General features: G+C 33.6%; 1 protein-coding gene across 1 annotated transcript; it reads right to left on the reverse strand.

Moving 5' to 3' along the window:
• Positions 1 to 525: 525 nt before the first annotated feature.
• Positions 526 to 16,104, reverse strand: LOC143439017 (olfactory receptor 8G18-like). The gene is made up of 2 exons (XM_076924730.1): positions 16,046 to 16,104; positions 526 to 4,475 (listed from the first exon to the last, which is right to left on the reverse strand). The coding sequence occupies exon 2, from the start codon at positions 4,466 to 4,468 to the stop codon at positions 3,524 to 3,526; it is 945 nt and encodes a 314-aa protein (XP_076780845.1). The 5' UTR covers positions 4,469 to 4,475; positions 16,046 to 16,104; the 3' UTR covers positions 526 to 3,523.
• Between the last annotated feature and the right edge of the window lie 3,504 nt (positions 16,105 to 19,608).

Here is a 19,608-nt window from a genome sequence, read left to right on the forward strand (position 1 = left end):
TGGCCACGTGGCTGAGCTAAGCAGAGATGCTGTAGTCTAGACAGTCGGATTGACTGGCAGCCACTTTTTAAAAATAATTACTACAATGCCATGTTCAGGTTTACAGCTGTGATTATTGTGACTAAAGGAGCAGGTGATACTCAGGCCTCTGAAACTGATTTATGGGAAGAATTAGAGGGATAAATATGTGGATGAAAGAAGACATGAATGCTATATGCAGATCTTAATGGGCAATTATTTTATGTGCTCATAATATCAGAATGACAATGAAAGCAAAGAGAGTAAATACTATGCTGAAGTTTCAGATGAATGTGAGAATTCCATTAAATTGAACTGCAAGGAATTCATTTTACATTCTTGGGACTTTGGTTTTTTTTTTTTCTGTCTTTATAATTTGTAAGAGACTAAGTGTAAAAATTATAGACCGCTTTCATTTACAAAGATAAATTAGAAACTGTCTTTGCAAGATGCAGGGAAGATGAGTCGTGGTGAGAAGGAACAGTCAGTATCCAAAGATAGACAAAAGACAGTGCACAATATTAATATTTACTGTCTGCTACTATATTCAAAATCACAATGCAAATATACCTTTGGAAATGTGTATTAGTGTGGAGCAACATGGCTACTTTGGAAAGAATACAGACACCCCTTTAGTACACACCTTTAATTCCAAACAATGAAGGTAACGTTAATTTTTAGAAAGAAGCACCCAAGTTGGAAAATGATGTCAAATTGAGTGACAGACAAAATAAAGAATTAGAAAAAGATTTGACAGAATAGGATATCCCCTAGTCTTATAAGAACAGAGAGAAAAGAGAAGTGACTTAAGAGATAGCAGAGAGAGGGGGCAGGGAATTTTTACTGAAAGTGACTTACAGAGACTGTTTGAAGAAAGATCAAGCTAGCCACAACTGAAGACAAGGCTAGTTTGATAATGAGAATTTCCAGTTTGAGGTCAATGGGAGCAGTACCATCAGAAGTGAGGAGAGCAGCAGTACCATCAGACGTGAGGAGAGCCAGTTTGAATTAGTCAGCTAGTAGAGGAGTTTTGAGCCAGAGAACTGAGTTAAACTGGCTAGCCAGTGTCAGAAAGAGCTAGAAATGATGAGATTATTGAGCAGTAAGTCTCAGAGGCTGAAAATATTCTAGGCCTAGACAAAATTATATAGAGGCTAGAATCTTCCAAACGAGGCCTAGGTTAGAAGATGAGGGCAGTGCATCTCAGAGACCATTACTTCAGGCAAATAATAGTTACTTTTATATATGAGCATGTTCTTTGTATCTTTTAACTGAGGAGCAAGAACGCCAATCTCCTAAATGTGATTAGAAACATCCAATTTGGTCAAGCCACCAAATTAGAATAATAATAATATACATGCATGCATGCATGCATACATACATACATACATATGTACATACATACATATATCCACACATACACACATACATACAAAAATTTGCAAGTTTCTGTTTTTAATTTATCCCAGTCAGAATAATCAAGAATACAAAAGACAATAAACTCAAGAGAATGTAGGAAAATCATAACTAACCCTTATTCATTGTTGGTGGAACTACAAACTAGTAGAACTAGTATTGAAGTCATTGTGGTGTATTAAATATGTAACTAGAAAAGTAAATAAGTAAGTAAATAAATAAATAATCTACCATGTGACCCTGCCATATCATTTTTTGTCCTATGACCACAGTTAACTCTTCAGCCATTCCTTCATACTTCTGTTCACAATAGCTAAGGAATGAAAATGACATACATGACCTACAATTGATGGACTGAGAGTGAAAATATAGGAGAATTCTTCTTTGGTGTAAAAAATAATATTTTGAAATTTTCATGTAAATAGGTAGAATTAGAAAATATTGATTGAGGCAACTCAGAGCCAGAGAGACAATACATGATCTTTTCACTGCAATAACCACATAATTAAAAAGAAATGATGGTGATGAGCATCTGCTGTAGAGAGGTAGCTAGCAGGGTAGAGGTGCAAGAAAAAGGGAAAAAGAAATATTTGGGGCACTTTGATTGAGAATAGGGATGGGAAATCAATGTAGAAAGACAGCTTGGGTAAGAAGGTAGATTGATAAATACCATTAATGGTGTTTGAAAAGCCATCAGAAATCATATAATTATGTTTACATAAACAAACAACCAGACACACACACATACTTCCCAAAATATTATATCTTATTGCAATTGCCCATACTTGCTTCTAAGAAACAGAAAGTAAATCCTTACTGCTGAAGATATCATGGGATTCTGCCACAGAACTTGGAAGGATAGAACTGGATTTGACATAGAAGAGAACTCCCTGGAGACCAGCTTCCATAACATGGAGTAGTACAATCCAAGTTGCCAATGGTGTAAAACAATTAACAGCTGTATCCAGCTGTGACACCCATGAATCACAATAACCAGCAAGGCAAGTTATCCTTAAAGGTACAATAGTTCCAATTACATCATGACAGTAAACAATAGCTCTTAAGATCTACTCAATAGGAGAAATTCATGCCTAGTTCTATACACATAGTCAACTATGAGTTTCTGATGAGATTATAGAACCTTGAAGAGAATCTAGTAGCGACACCTACACAAACTAGTATGATCTCTAACTGCATATCTAGTACTTACTGTGTCATCCAAAGATACCCTTAACTCTCTTACAGGAGAAGAATACAATCACAGAACTCCATAACTGGTATAAATAGAGAGAGGAACTGGTAGAAGGATGAAGCACCACAATTCATCCATCGATAGTACAACCAGTATGCTTATAGCTCAGGAAACCATTTTTGAAAAGAAGAAAGGGATATTCTAATATCCAGAATTCAAGAAAGACTGTAGTAAGTTTGTAACTTCTATGAATGTCAGGAAAGCAGCACTGTACATTTCAACAATATGGTTTCTTAAACAAGAGTCAAAAATAATAACAGGTGACATACCAATGTACATGTGTGAAATCTCAAGGAACCCAATTCCTAGATGAAGATCTACAGCCAAATAATGACTGTTGAGAGCAGAATAAGTCTTTCTCTGGGTAGATAAAAATTAAAGAAAAAGAGGCCAGTAATTTGAAAGACAGCAGGGAGAACATTGGAGTGGCTAGAGAGATGTGAGTAAAATTATATACCTATAGCACTTATAACAGAAAATATTAAATATGAATTAAAATGACTAAAAAGTATCATTTTAGTTGTCATTAAGAATGAAGGTTATTATTTTTAAACTAATGTTTATCAAATACATAGAAATAAATATATGTAACATGATTAGTTATCAACTATGGGCATAAGAATCCATGTCATTCTTACAATTTGCCCACATTGTTGATTCTGAGGAACATATGAGATATTGGGAAACTGACATATAAAGTCTAAATTTGTAATAGTAAGAATTATCAAAGTGTCTTAGTAAATGGGTAATAATAATGACAGGTAGGGTAAAATAAATAGTATCAATTCAAACTATAATTTTTTAAGTAACTGCTCTAATTAATATTCATATTTCAGCTTACATGAATTTTTTTCTTTCAAGTATTTTCTTGAATGCAAGAGTGACATCCTTATTCCTTAGGCTGTAGATCAAGGGGTTCAGCATGGGTACAATAGTAGTATAAAACACAGAGGACACTTTCCCTTGGTCCATTGAACTCACTGATGCTGGCTGTAAGTACATGAATGCAGCAGAGCCATAGAAGACAGCAACAGCAGAGATGTGGGAACTGCAGGTGCTGAAGGCTTTGGACCTGCTCTCCCTGGAGCGAATGTGGAAGATGCTGTCAATGATGAAGATGTAGGAAGTAATAATGGTCAGCATTGGGACAAAGATGTTCACTGAACCAAAAAATAGAATCAGCATTTCATCGATATAGGTATTAGAGCATGCAAGCTTCAAGAGGGGAAGAATATCACAGAAATAGTGGTTGATCACATCTAATTTGCAAAACTGAATCCTAGTCAGGAATCCCGTGTGAACTGATGCACAGAACACAGCAAAAATATATACCCCTGAAATCAAGGAACTGTAAATCTGATAGGACATGATTACATTGTAAAGCAAGGGGTTACAAATTGCAACATAGCGGTCATATGCCATTACAGCTAATGTGTAGCACTCTGCAGCCCCCAAAATGATGAAGAAGTAGAGCTGAGCCATGCATCCAGGGTAGGAGATAACATTGTTCTCTGTCAGAAAGCTCACCAGCATTTTAGGGGTAACAACAGTGGACTGACAGAAGTCAATGAAGGACAGACTGCTGAGGAAATAGTACATGGGTGTGTGCAGGTGGGAACTGAGCCCAATCAGTGTGATCATGCCCAGGTTCCCTGCCACAGTGATCACATAGATTCCTATGAAGAGGAAGAAGAGGGGCAGCTGGAGTTCTGACTTCTCTGAGAGCCCAGCCAAGAAGAACTCAGTCACTGTGCAGTAGTTTCCTGCTGCCATGTCCTCCATTCAGATCCTGAAAGAGTAAAAGTATTTTAAGGCTGTTAAGCTGGAAGACTTTAGAATATCCTTGCCCTCCATATAAATAGCCTTTACTAAATCATTTTAGATAAATAGAATTTACCTTTTATTATTATTTTAAATCACATATTTAAAAATTAAGGATGCATGTCTTATAAAATACTATCATTGAGTACAAATTTTAGAAACGTTTGTGAGTTTAAAGCAATGTGTCTCAACTGAGATTTAGAGTGGGCATCAATGTGGAAAAGTGCCTGACTGTGTTAAGGAAGCACGTTTTTCATAAATGTATTTTCTTAAATAAAATGTAATGCAATTTATTTCTTAAATAAAATGTAATTTTTGGATCTCCAGAGGTTTTGTTTTCGGATGTTCCTATTTGCCTAATTTTTAAGATACATCAAGTCTTTAAATACTTAAATGTGAAAATTAGTTGATATTTGGAGAAGCCATTGCATTAATTACTGGACACATGGTGCTACCAGAATTAAGTACTGGACACAGGATGATATGAGGAAGGGGATCCATTATTATTATTATTAATCTTATTATTATTAATTTTATTTATGTTCATTCCAGTCATTGCCCCCACTCTTGGTCCCCCTGTCCCACAGTCCCTCATCCCATTCCTCATTCTCCTTACATGTGAAAGGGTGCTCCCTCCTCACCAGGCCTTCTCATTCCCTGGGGCCTTACATCTCTGGAGAATTAAACACATCTCCCATTGAGGCCTAACCAGGTAGACCTTTGCTATATTTGTTCCAGGGGCCTTGGATAGATCCATGTATGCTCCTGGTTAGTGGCTCAGTATCTGAGAGTTTCCTGGGGCCTATGTTAGTTGAGACTACTGGTTTTCCTATCAGGTTGCCCTCCTCTTCAGTTTCTTCAGTCCTTCATCTAATTAAACTATAGGGGTCCCTGACTTCAGTCCAATGGTTGGGTGTAAGTATCTGCTTCTGTCTCTGTCAGCTGCTGGTAGGGTCTCTCAGAGGAGAGCCATGCCAGGCTCCTGTCTATAAGCATGTCATAGCAGCAGTAATAGTGTCAGGCCTTGGTGCCTTCCTATGAGACTGATTCCAAGTTTGGCCTCTGCTTGAGGCCCTGTCTGTTTACTGGAGGTGGACTCTTCAAGTTCCCTCTCCCCAATGTTGGGCATTTTATCTAAAGTCATCATCATTGAGTCCTAGAGTCTCTCACTTCTTGGGTCTCTGGTACCTTCTAGAGGGTCTCCCCACCTCTCACACTCTGATTCTACTTATTTACATTCATTCTCTTGACCCCCTGGGCTTCTCTCCTATCTCCACCCCTGCATCCGTGACTGATCATATTCCCCCTTTCAGCTCCCCCTCCCTCCCATAATTATTTTCTTCCCCCTTCTATAGGGATTGCAGCTTCCTCATTTGGGTCTTGCTGCTTGTTACATTTCTTATATTACATGGGTTATATTCTAGATATTCTGTACTTTTGGCTGGTATACACTTATCAGTGAGAATCAATGTCATTTTAGGTCCAGGTTACCTAACTCAGGATGATATTTTCTAGATTTGCCGGCAAAATTCATGATGTCTTTATTTTTAAAAACTGAAAGATATTTCATTATGTAAATGAACCACATCTATGCATCCATTCTTGGGTACATGGATATCTGGCTTGTTTCCAGCTTAAGGTAGAGCACATGTTCTTGGGGTATGATTGGGGTGTCTTTTAGATATATGACCAAGAGTGGTATAGCTGGGTCTTCAGGTAGAACTATTTCCAATTTTATGAGGAACTGCCAGATTGATTTCCAGAGTGGTTGTACCAGTTTGCAAACCCACCAGCAATGGAGAAGTGTTCCCCTTGCTCCACATCCTCACCAGCATATGCTGCCACTTAAGCTTGTGATCTTAACCAGTCAGGTATGAGGTAAAATCTCATTGTTGTTTTGATTTGCATTTCTAAGGATCCTGGAAATTTCTTTGAGTGTTTCTAGGCCATTTGAGATTCCTCTCTGGTTAGCTCTGTACCCCATTTTTAATTGGGTCATTTGGTTTTTAGGAGGTTAACTTCTGGAGTTCTTTGTATATTATAGAAATTAGGCCTCTGTAGGATGTAGGGCTAGTGAAGTATTTTTTCAAGATCTATAGGTTGCAGGTTATTAATATTGACTGTATCTTTTGCCTTACAGAAGCTTTTCAGTTTCACAAGGTCTCATTTATCAATTCTTGATCTTAGAGCCTGAGCCATTGGTATTCTGTTCAGGAAATATGTCCCCCAAATCCCCTGCCAATGAGATTGATGTTCATTCCTACTTTCTCTTCTATTAGATTCAGTGTATCTGGTTTTATGTTGGGGTCCTTGATTCACTTGGACTTGAATTTTGTGCAAGGTGATGAATATCGATCTATTTTTATCCTCCTACATACAGATCACCAGTCAGACTTGCACCAGTTTTCAAAGATGCTTTCTTTGTTCCATTGTATGGTTTTTGGCATGTTTGTCAAAGATCAAGGGTCCACATGTGTGTGGGCATACTTCTTTGTTTTCAGTTCTATTCTATTGATTACCTGTCTGTTTGTGTAGCAATAACCATGAGGTTTTATTTTATACTATTACTTTGTAGTATAGCTTGAAGTCAGAAATGGTTTTTCCTCATAAGTGCTTTTATTGTTGAGAAATGTTTTGGCTATCCCACATTTTCTGTTTTTCCATATAAAGTTGTAAGTTGCTCTTTCCATTTCTGTGAAGAATTTTGTTGGAATTTTGAAGGGAATTACATTCAAATCCTTAGGTTTTGGGTTTTTTGTTTTTTTGTTTTTGTTTTTGTTTTTTTTTTTTTTTTTTTTTTTTTTGGTAAGATGGTCATTTACACTATGTTAATCCTACCAATCCATGAGCATGGAAGATTTTTCCATCTTATGTGGTCTTCTTCAATTTCTTTTTCAAGAATTTGAAGTTCTTATCATACAGATCTTTCACTTGCTTGGTAAGAATTACACCAAGATATTTTACACTATTTGTGGCAATTGTGAAGAAGGTTTTTTTCCAATTTTTTTCTCATCCTGGTTATTATTTGTATAAAGGAAGGCTATTGGTTTGTTTGAGTTATTTTATATTTTGCCATTTTGCTGAAGTTGTATATTAGCTATAAGAGTTCTCTGATACATTTTTGGGTGTCACATATATACTATCTTATCATCTGCAAATGGTGATACTTTGACTTCTTCCTTTCTAATCTATATCCCTTTGATCTTTTTTTGTTGTCTAATTGCTCTAGCTAGAACTTTGAGTACTGTACTGAAGTGATAGGGAGAGAATGGGCAGCCTTGTCTTTTTCCAGATTTTAGTGAGATTGCTTCTGGTTTCTCTCCATTTAGTATCATGTTGGCTGTTAGTTTGCTATATATGACTTGTATTACATTTTATTAAATGTATATGTACATTTATTACATTTGTGCCACGAATTCTTGGTCTCTCCAAGACTTTTAACATGAAGGAGTAGCAAATAATAGTCAAACTCGGGGCTGAAATTAGGAACAAAGAGAATGTTACAAAGAATAAACAAAACCAAGAGCTGATTCTTTGAGAAAACCAACAGGATAGAGAAACCTAACTAACTAACTAAAGGGCACAGAGACAGTATCTAAATTAACATAATCAGAAATGAAAAGGGAGATATAACAGAAACTGAGGAACTTCAAAAATCATCAGAACCTTTTGAAAAGCCTATCCTCTACAAAACTAGAAATTTTAAAGGAAATGGATGATTCTCTAAACCACATACCAAAGTTAAATCAATATCAGGTAAACTATCTAAACAATCCCATAATCCCTAAGAACATAGAAATAGTCATAAAAAAAAACCTCCCAACAAAAAAAACAAACAAAAACCAAACAAACAACAACAGCAAAAAAAACAAAAAACAAAAAAAAAAAAAAAACAGGGCCAGGTAGTTTTAGTGCAGAATCCTATCAGACTGTCAAAGAAGAGCTAATACCAACACTCCTCAAACTATTCCACGGGATAGAAACAGAAGGAACACTACCTAATTCATTCTCTGAAGCCACAGTTTCTCTGCTACCTAAACCACACAAAGACCCAACGAAAAAGAACTTCAAACCAATCTCAATGAAATTCTCACACACCAAATCCAAGAACCCATCAAATCCACCATTCACCATGATCAAGCAGGCTTCACCCCAGAGATGCAGGGATGGATCAATATATGGAAATTCAACAACATAATATGCTATACAAACAAACTCAAGGGAAAAAAAAAAACACATGATCATCTCATTAGAGACTGAAATCGCCTTTGAAAAACTGGATTCTTATTTAGGAACCATTCTTCACAGGAACAGAGCCAGTCAGCGGTAGTTACATAGTGAAGCCTTTTAGACAAAGTACGCCTATTCAGTCAGCCCCATTACTTACCAATGACACTGTTCACTAATACAATGTATTTTTATTTTATATTTTTTATAATATATTTTTTCTTATCTTTCAGGAAACTTTCAATATGACTTTTGTGTTGTTAGCTCATACAGGCATTCTCTCAATGAAAAATAGGGTATTTCTACTTAATAAAATTAAAGAAACAGACTCAACTCAGTTCTTCTCTTTCCATTCATACCCCTGTGAACTAAGAATAACAATGCAGAAACACACTAATTAGGATAAATATAATTATTATTCTCTATCTTATTTCATTCTGAACCAATTAAATATTTTGTGTACAAAGTAAATTCCTAACTGATTAGAGTTTAGTTGTTAAAAAGTAAAATAATCAAAATATTTTTAAAATGTAAACATTTATGTCTTGCATAGGTAACAACTTAAAACTCAAAAAGCTCAAAGATATAAGTAGATAGAAAAGAGAGAAGGTCTTGAAGACAACATTGAATAAATTATGGACATCTGTGGAAGAACTCAGCTTTAGGACACCTTAGAAACTCACGCAAAAATAAAGAAAAATCAAAGCATACAAAGATTCTTATCACAAAATAAAAGGGACCCAAAGTACTATAGGAGCCATAAAATAATGAGAATTTCTTTGAAAAACCTCTGTATTTAACCTGACCTGGCCAATGTAATCCTGATTTCATAGAATCACTGCCTCAATGACCTATATTAAACAATTCATTATGATTTGGTGTGAGGGAGACAGAACTTACACTTCCTTGGCCCACTGAGCTATGGGCTACTAATAATTCAGAAATGCGGTAGACATAATATTTAATTGTGTTTTTAATAATAAGATCCCATAATCCAATGTATAGTTCTAAACTTAAGATTATGAAGATGCTGTAGTTAAAATGAATGTGTAGAAAATCCAAAGCAAAAAATCATTAATGTGTTTAACAGACTTTTAGAGAGGAGAAATTGTAACAGGGAATATTACAAGATAATGAGGGTGATACTTATTAGAACATTTGTGTCTATGTGTCTGTGTGTCTTTGTGTGTTTCTGTGTGTGTCTGTGTGTACATGTACGAAGTTATCAAAAAGTTTAATAAAAGATGAAAATTAATTACCGTATCATCTACATTAACTACAGCTTTCTTCCAGTGACTCTAGAATCACTGTGAATGGAGTTTGGAAGCCTGTGAGATTAAAGTGGTTGATGACTATGGGAAAGCAATGTATCTGGACACAGCAGAGCCATTGTGCTTAAGTGTCACCATGATTGTGGCAGTATGCCCAGGTCTGTGTAAGTGAAAGCCAGATGTTGTGCTGACATGGAAAGGAGAGTTTGGACAAGTTCACCCCAGCTGAGAAACTATTTGCCATCTATAACTTCTGAGAGAGGGCATATCAGTTTGATCTCAAAATCTATTACCAGAAAGGTGACTCCCGCGACAAATAGCAACTATATATAGAAGAATATATAGAAGGGACAAATTGTCCACCATGGGAAAACAATAACAACAGGAAACAAAGTTGCATGGGAAGGGAAAGAGCATGGATCTGAGAAGAGTAGGGATGGAAAGTGAATATGATCCAAGCATGTGTATAAAACTCTCAAAGAGTTAATTAAAATGTTTTAAATTTAAATCTTTAAAATAAACTAAATATATTAACTGAGGAATACACTTTATAAAATATGTACAAATTCAGTATGTAAGAAATATATATGTGTATAATATATATATTAACTGTATATATATACATATATATAAATATATGGATATAATATATAATTATATAATGATATATATTATACATATAATATATATTATACATATATTATAAACACACATATATAATATATTATACATACATATTAACTATATGAATATATGTCTATATTCATATGTATATTAATATATTATGTATGTTAATATATATACATATATACATATAGTTATTATGTATATATGCATATATTAATATATGTATAATATATTATACATATATATTAACTGAGAAATAAACTTATAAAATAAGATATGTACAAATTCAGTATGTAAGGTATATATATATATATATATATATATATATATATTTACAATCTTATGGTCATTCATATTATATATCTATGTAATCAAAATGACACATCTTTATACAAATCTTTATACAAGTGTTTTAGAATGGCTTTTGAAAAATTGTGACAATGCCAAATGTGGATGAGGAGTGTAGATGCATCACATAAATGTGCTAGTAGAATGAAATATAAAACCTTGGAACTTTGAAAAAACTAGCTTGACAGCTTATTATAAGTATGAACACATCTTCTACTCAATCATATTCAATTATATGTTTCTTAGGCTTTATCTAGGATAAATGACAACATTTTTCTGCTTAAAGAATTATGAAAAAAATGTTCTGGCAGCTTTACCTATTTGTTACTAAAGCCTAAGTAAGAAAAAGTCCAAATATTTACTTGTACATTTTGTATAGAATACAATCCTTATTAGTATTTAAAAAGGAATAAATCTCTTATACAGGCAATAACTTATATTTCAAAAGAATGCTATTATTGGAATTGCCAGAAAAATAGATCTTTCAGTGTAGATTGAGCTTGCACATAAATTATGTGTATTGTCACAATCACTGTGAGTTCACCTGTGCAGCTGTCCCCTTGTGTCTGGGTAACATTGTTCCCTTGTATTCACCCACCATCTTTGCTGAACAACTCTTTGGAATTGTTAGCCAGTGAGTTCCCGTCAGCCCCTTCAAAAATCACAAGCTCTTCTCAAAACTATTGGTTACAACCCACAGCTCAATGGTACGAACTTTTGCTAAAGCCACCCTGTAGTTGAGTCACAGAGCATGGAGATATCAATATATCTTGCTTGGTCTGGAAGTTTCATCACTAATGGCTAGCATTCATGATGCTGGATGCAACTATGGACACTACCAGAGGAATGAACTGCTCAACAATCTTATACAGCTGTGAAACCTGTGAGCTACATTAACATCTGGAAGACATTTTCATTGGTATAATGGTGTCATAAAAACCATGGGAGTATTGAGCCATTTTTTTTCTCTACAAGATGAAACCTATACCTGAAACTATTATCAAACCAAGGACCTAATAATTTCTTAAAGTATTAAAAAAATATTATCCAAGAATGTTGACATTTATACCGTCCCTAAATATACACTGAGTATTCCATGTATATATTTGGGTTGTTGATTTCTTTTAGTTACACTGCATAGTTGTTCCTATGCACAATGACTTTGTAGATGCTGTTTTAATACCTATTAAGCAAATCACAGTAATGCCTGCACCAAAAATTGTGATTCTGCTTCTCTTACTTTAATTTTTAAAACTTGAGTTGTACCTTTTCTCACACAGCAGTGAGATATTTTCTATTTGCTGTTCTGTAAGACTAAGCCTGCTTTGCTTACTTAAGTTCATCACCATGACTTTCATATTTGCTATTCTCTGTATGTCAAAAGTGAATTCTGTGTTTCTACTTTAATATCATGTCTTTATATTAAAACATATTTTAATTAAGTTCCTAAAATTAAAAAATAAATTTACAAATGGCATAAAATATGAACAAGTTAGCAGCAAATATCAAGAAGTCAATATAATAAAATATAATTAATTCTCATATTTTGGATATTTCAAGTCATTCTGAGAGAAGTTTAAGAAAAGTTTAAGGACAGAAAAATATATTATAGTAATATTTTTAATATTTAATATCATAAAGAAATCAAATCTCACTGACTTAAGGTTTGTCATAGTTCGATTAGAAGAGTTCTCACATAAAGTCATAGCATTTAAGATACCAGTACAGTACCTAAAGAAACTTTTTTCTACTGGGTCATTTCAGACTTTACAGTAAAAATCAGTATAGCCTCATATTTAGAAATGTACATCTTAAAAGATTACAAATAATGGAATCTGGAAACTCTTGATGTATATAGTGCTCAAGTCTAGGCTTTCTTCTTGAATCTCTCCATATTTAATATGCACGTACACTATTGGCAGGGACATTAACTTCTTTTAAATAATTCTGTTCATCAATTTTATGTATTGTTTATATGAAGTATGTGTGCTCAGGTGTATATTGTAGTACACATTAGAAAGCTGGAGAATATCTTTGGACAGGATACTTTCTCTTTCTGTCTTGCAGGTTCTAAGGATTGAATTCAGATCATCAGAATAGCATAGCAAGGACATTTACCCTCTGAGTCATCTTGTCTGTCCTGTTAGAGCCCTAATTTCTAAGAGAGTAATGTATGTAGTTGCTTTCACTAAGATGTAAAACATATAATATGCAGTATGTATTAATGTTTCCTAATATTAAAATTCTGAAATGTCACATACAATGATTACAGAATTAATAAAATTTTCCAATGCAAAAATATAAACATGTTTAAGAAGAAAACCAAAAACTATAGTTTTTCCTGATTTAGTCTTAGCCTTATATCCAAAAGAGAATCGAATCTCCGCCAAACAGCTCATTTTAATCTCTTGTTCTTCTCAAGATTACCTCTACTTTATTACTTCTGTAAATAAGTAGTTCCTATTCTACTTCCAAGCTCACTGACTTTTAATATTACATCAGCTATCCACATTCTATTCTTAGTTACAGTAAGCCAGTGCCACGAACTCCTTGCTCATTTTTATATATGAAAGTTATGTTTTATTGTAGACAGACGAGTAGTATATACAACCATTAAAATATTTTTAAAATTATTTGTCTCTTAAAATTTATTTAACATAGAGATCTTAACTTATGCCAAATTTCATGAATAGAAATCTCTTCTGGTGATGTGGATATCTGAACCACCAAAAATAATGAGAATAAAAATATAAAACTATAAAAATAGCAAAATAATTGTGCACATAAAATTTATTTGGCCGAGTAAAATCATTCTAATACCAATATTCACAGTTAGGTTACATAATAAACAAAAATTTGTGTATTTACAATGATATAAATTAGAGTGCCATCAGTATTCTAAGATTTTATGCTAATATGTTTATGAATTTTATAAATGTACATATAGACTTTATTTTTGTGTATGTATATAAATTTATTTATTGACAATTCACAAAAAAGATTTATATATATTATACATTATTTATGTCTATATAAATTTTTATATATTTGTTATTCATAAAAACAATTCTTCTAATTACTCCAATGTCTATAGAATCAATGTGATTCTCTGAAGCTTCATTTTGCTGTTACAGTACCTTATGTTCCCCAATGATTATCAAAATAACATAAAGATACAAAACATGTTATATATAAGCATAATTGTTACAAATTACATACCTAACTTTAGTTTAGTGAGCTTTAAATTCTATAATATAGAAGAAATTATTTAATATTATAATTGAAATTAATTACTTGAATTATAGACATCATAGTAGGAATCACAGATTAAGAGGGTTTCTTCAGTCTAACAATATGAAAGTTTTTCTTTTTTGACTTAAATTTAAAAGATAAGGGGTATAACATGTGGACAGCATCCCTTCAAAGTTACTGCAACCTCAAAAATAATTTGAACTTATTACATATTAAAATAAAGATGAAACACCAAATCAATTATAATGATGTTTTATATATGAAACAGTAAAAAAAATTAAACAAGGACAAATTTAATCAATTGGTTTTTAAGTGACTATTAATATTTCACATAAATAAATTCAGTCCACTTCATATAAATAAAACTAAAGATATACTGTTAAAAATGAAACAACACAATTCATAGACTAAGGACAAATGAAAGGAGGTTCATAAATTTTCATGAAAAACAAATCTTATAATGTAGTAAATTATGCTATACTATTATAATTTATCCGAATACATTATAACATAGTGATTTGTGAAATCACTCTCATGTGGATTCTCAGCTGAGGAGCTATTGAATTGGAGAGGCTGCTGAGTCCAGAGGTCACAACCATGTCTGATAGTTGTTCTATTATTAATATACCTCATAGTTATCGTCTTTTATCATAGCTGTACCCTCTCCCAAGGCCTCTAAGGCTCCATTTCTTCTATGTTCCATGAAGTTAACAACCACTAATACAAAGCTATTATGCTACATTTCAAGTCATGACATTCACTGTGCATATTCTAGCTAAGGAAGGGTCATTGGCAAGATGAAACACAGAAGTTGACAGATGCGTGAAAAATATTTAAAAGTGGTATAATTAGTACATAGCATACGTGTTATAAAACTGTTTGTGATGTTTGAAAACATAAAAGATACATACTTTAATAATCATAAGGGAATTCTATATCAGTTTGATAGTTTAAAAAAGAGTTTATTTATTCATAGAGTATATTGCACCCTAAATCTAATGATAATTTACTTTCATAGATCTATAGAAATAATTTTCTTAACATTATTTGTAAACCCACAACTGTCCACCTAACTTGATCCTTTTGAATTCTCCCTGCACACAACCCCCCCTCATTCTGTGATGGACACAAATGGTTACTTATAGTTCCTAGATTTTATTACAATTATTTGTTGTCACATTTTAGAATGTTATTCATTCTCCTTGAAAACATATTATTAAGATCTTTTGCTTTGTCATCTGGTAAATATATCTTTCCTTTTATACCGCATCTAAAACTGTAGCTGGCATGTTTTGATTTTTCAAAATATCATAATGTATTTATCCTTTCTAAAATGTGCTCATTGTATTCTAATTTTTGAACCTTATACTGCCTTGGGGGGAAAAAAACTATGCTACTAGACAGATGACCAGTTGAATTTTTAATCTAGTCTCCTCAATAATATATGTGTCCCACATTATACATCTTATGGTACTTTTAGTAATAAGGGAAGAATTAGATGAATGAATGGGGCTGGCTATTCAGCTACTTCTGACTGAAGTCTGAAAGTGATTACTCCAGACCTTATACTTCCAAATGACAAGTCTAAATATTTAAGACAACACATACCATACTTTTACCCGAACACTACCTCCTCCTGAAATTCTCAATACCTACACTTATTTGCTGTTTATACAGGGTACTTATCAGGAATTAGGAGAAGGAAGCACCCAGCATTTCACAAATAATATTCAAAAGACAAAGCCTAAAGCTCAGTGCCAACAGTAACTTAGAGTACGGTCTGCATCTAAAGTCATCTTCTTCCAAGACTCACCTAGTTTGTGCCTCTGCAGCTTCAATATCATACCAACAGTCAGTCGAGCAGTTGTGAAGCTCTGTCCTGAGTTTAACTTCTTCAGCTACTCTATGTAAGGAAATGAAACATTCCCTAAGGATGTCCATTAGTCTAGAAATATGCCCATGATGAACATGAGCAATTATTTGTGCTAATTCCCCAATTGCCAAGTTATTATTTGAATTGTTCTTCTTGTATATCCCAGTCACAATGATTTTGGCTAAAATGGGGAAGTATAACCTAAAAAATCAATACATATACCATGAGAATAGTGGATCAGACACAGTCTTAATACATTGAAGTGTTAATAATATAGACATTAAATAACAGTAAAGTGTTCAAAATAATATACTAAAGAAGAAAGGAAAGTAAGATCCAATAAAGAAGAAGCCAGTAAGTGCATTTTCTAGCGTAGTCTCCAAACTCAAAATCAGCATTCACACAAATAGACCAGATTGGCAAAATTTTAGACATATGTTCTTTATGATAATTATGAAAAAGGTTTTTTTGACCAACTGCACAATCAAAGAGATATGAAGTTGATGGGGTTGCCATAATAAAGTAAATACGTGGATTCTCTCCCTAGCATTTCTTCCTAGGAGTTTCTATGATGCATTTGTGATCACTTTCATAAAGAAAATAATAGTGCACAATTATACAAATTACATATAGCAAAGATATCTGAATGAATGATTAAATATTGACATATGGATTAAAATGAATAATAACACTTGAAACAATGTATCAGTTAATGAGTTTATTCTAATAAATAAATATTACATTCAGTTTAGATAAATTGTTTTCTTTCTAATATTTCATTCAGGGCAATACTGACATCCTTAGTCCTTGACTTGTAGATCAAGGGGTTGTACACAGGCATGACAAGGATATAAAACATGGAAGAGACTTTCCCTTACTCTATGAGCATGCCTGATGATGGCTGTAAGTACATGAATGAGGCAGACCCAAAGAAAACAGCAATGGCATAGGTCGAGGAGCAGTAGGTACTTGAAGGCTTTTTAAGTAGGACTGAATGCTAAGGATAGTGGTAACAATGAACATATAAGAAGTGAGAATAGTCAAGTTTGGGACAATAATTTGAAATGTACCAAAACATAGAATCACACATTGTTTTTAACATAAGAGCTTTATCTTAAGTGGGGAAGCTTTGTATGGAGAAGAACACAGAAATGGTGGTTGATCATATATAAGTAATAGAATTGTACTCTGATCATGAAGCCTGTATTAGCTGATATACAAAAGGCACCAATAATATATATAGCTAATACTAGCAAAATGGGAATCTGAGAGAACATGGTCACATTACAAACCAAGGAGTTGTATGGCAACATAGGAGTCGTATCAATTGCAGATACCGTGAGATACTTTGTGATGACAAAAAATGAGGAAGAAATAAAGCTAAGTCATGTACTGAGGGTAGTAGATGTGGTCGTATTCTGTCACAATTTTCTCAAACATTCGATTAGTGACCAAATGGCAGAAGTCAATGAAGGTCAACTGAGGAAATACTACATGGGCGTGTGCCCAGGGGAACTGAACAAAGCAATGTGATCTTGCCCAGATTCCTGACCACAGTGACCACATAGATTCTTGTAAAGAGGAGAAAGTGGGGTAGCTGGAGTTCTGTCTTCTTAGAGAATTCAGTTAGAATGAACTCATGCACCCTGCAATATTTTCCTGATGCCATATCCTGTGTTAATACTGTGAGGAAGAAAAAATGTATTTTTATTATAGTGATATTTGTAGTGTCTTAAATTTATAATGGTATTCTGCATGCCTATAACTTTTAGCTATGGATAATTATAATCTCTTTATGCTTATTAAACACATAGAAACTTATATAAACAAAATTTCTTAATTTAGTATTTAATTGGCATTATTTTTTAAAAATTCAAAATGTATGCAATGTAAAATACTGCCTATGAACATCTTGAGCATTTCAGTGGCTTCTCAGCAATGTCTTTACTAGAAGCTTGCATCATCTCTCTTAGAACTACATCTAATATATTTGAGATGCTGTGGAACCTACCAAGAGAGAAAAATAATCAGTAGTTCCAGCCAGCTACAGAGTCTACAGTCTAGCACAATTACAATCAAGGCAAGATGTCCTTAAGTGTGAAACAGTGGCACTAAAATTATGGTGGTAACCACATGTTGTGTGATTAGGCTTTTAAGACCTGCTCCATACTAAGCCTTATAGTGTAAACCCAACCCAATACTCATGCCTCATGAAGTCATAGACCATAGAAGAGAACCTACTTCTGCCATTTTCTTCAACAGCTATAATTTTAAATGTATTTAAAATACTTATTCTTGCATCTTCATGTAGAATTAATTCTGTACTCTCATCACAGAAGCTACTTTTTCTAACAGATGGAGGCCATTATGAAAAGCCACAACTGGGCAAAATATAGATAATTAATTGTGAGTTTCCCAGCCAATATCTATACATCTACAATAACATTTCTACAACTACATCTCAAGGAACATAAAAAAAATAGGGTTGTAAATATTATAAGAACCAGACATCCAAGAAATCTGCTGTGAGATAGTATCTTGTATAATGACGGGAAGCAACACCTGTATCAACATCTATTTGCCTAAATAAGACTAGCAGAGTGACAACAGCCGTAGACATGCCAAATGGATGGGAAAAATCTCATTAAGCTGCTACTCCTACATCAAGGGTTACAGCAAATAGTGGCTTCTCCAGGGTTGAGCTCTCTGATAGTGTCTCCAATCCCACTGTTCAGACCTAAATACATGTAACACTAAATGGTCTCAACATGAGATGGATGGATGGATGCATGTGTGCTTGCATCTATACATACATATATATGCATATATTTACATATATATGTTTGTGATATGTGTATGTATGTGTGTGTGTGTGATGAATCTGACATTGAGCTGGGAGCAGGAGAAAACTGATGGGAATAATGTGAAATGAAAATAGAGTGTTTATGTATAAAGTTATAAAAATATTAAATTAAATTTTTTAAAGATTTATTTATTTATTTTATACATATGAGTACACCACCATTGCTGTCTTCAGACACACCAGAAGAGGGCACCAGACCCCATTACAGATGGTTGTGAACCACCATGTGGCTACTGGGATTTGAACTCAGACCTCTGAAAGAGCAGTTAGTCGGTGCTCTTAACCGCTGAGCCATCTCTCCAGTCCTAAATTAAATTAAAAAATCATTTTGGGGCTTGCAAGTTTGAATATTTAAAGTCAGTGTCAATGAGTAAAGATGACCAAAAATCTGAGAGCAGGCCCTTCCTGAAAGCAATGCCTTAAATCTTCCAAATTCTCCCAGAAATAAGCAGAGCTTTTCTTTTCAGAAATTTCAGTTTCATATATTTTTTTAAAATCATGTTTCCATAAAGTTATCAGACATTTTTTTATTATTTAAACCTCCTCAGTTTCATTTTTATATGTGTGAATATACGCTATAGATATTCTTACCTTCTGTGCCTGGCAATGACCCCTATCATCTGCCCAATTCCTTATTTTT

Source organism: Arvicanthis niloticus, chromosome 26 (assembly GCF_011762505.2).
Source record: "Arvicanthis niloticus isolate mArvNil1 chromosome 26, mArvNil1.pat.X, whole genome shotgun sequence".
Taxonomy (NCBI): domain Eukaryota; kingdom Metazoa; phylum Chordata; class Mammalia; order Rodentia; family Muridae; genus Arvicanthis; species Arvicanthis niloticus.

Excerpts from the sequence above, each read along its gene's own strand:
- LOC143439017 (XM_076924730.1), bottom strand. The coding sequence starts at position 4,468 with ATGGAGGACATGGCAGCAGGAAACTACTGCACAGTGACTGAGTTCTTC.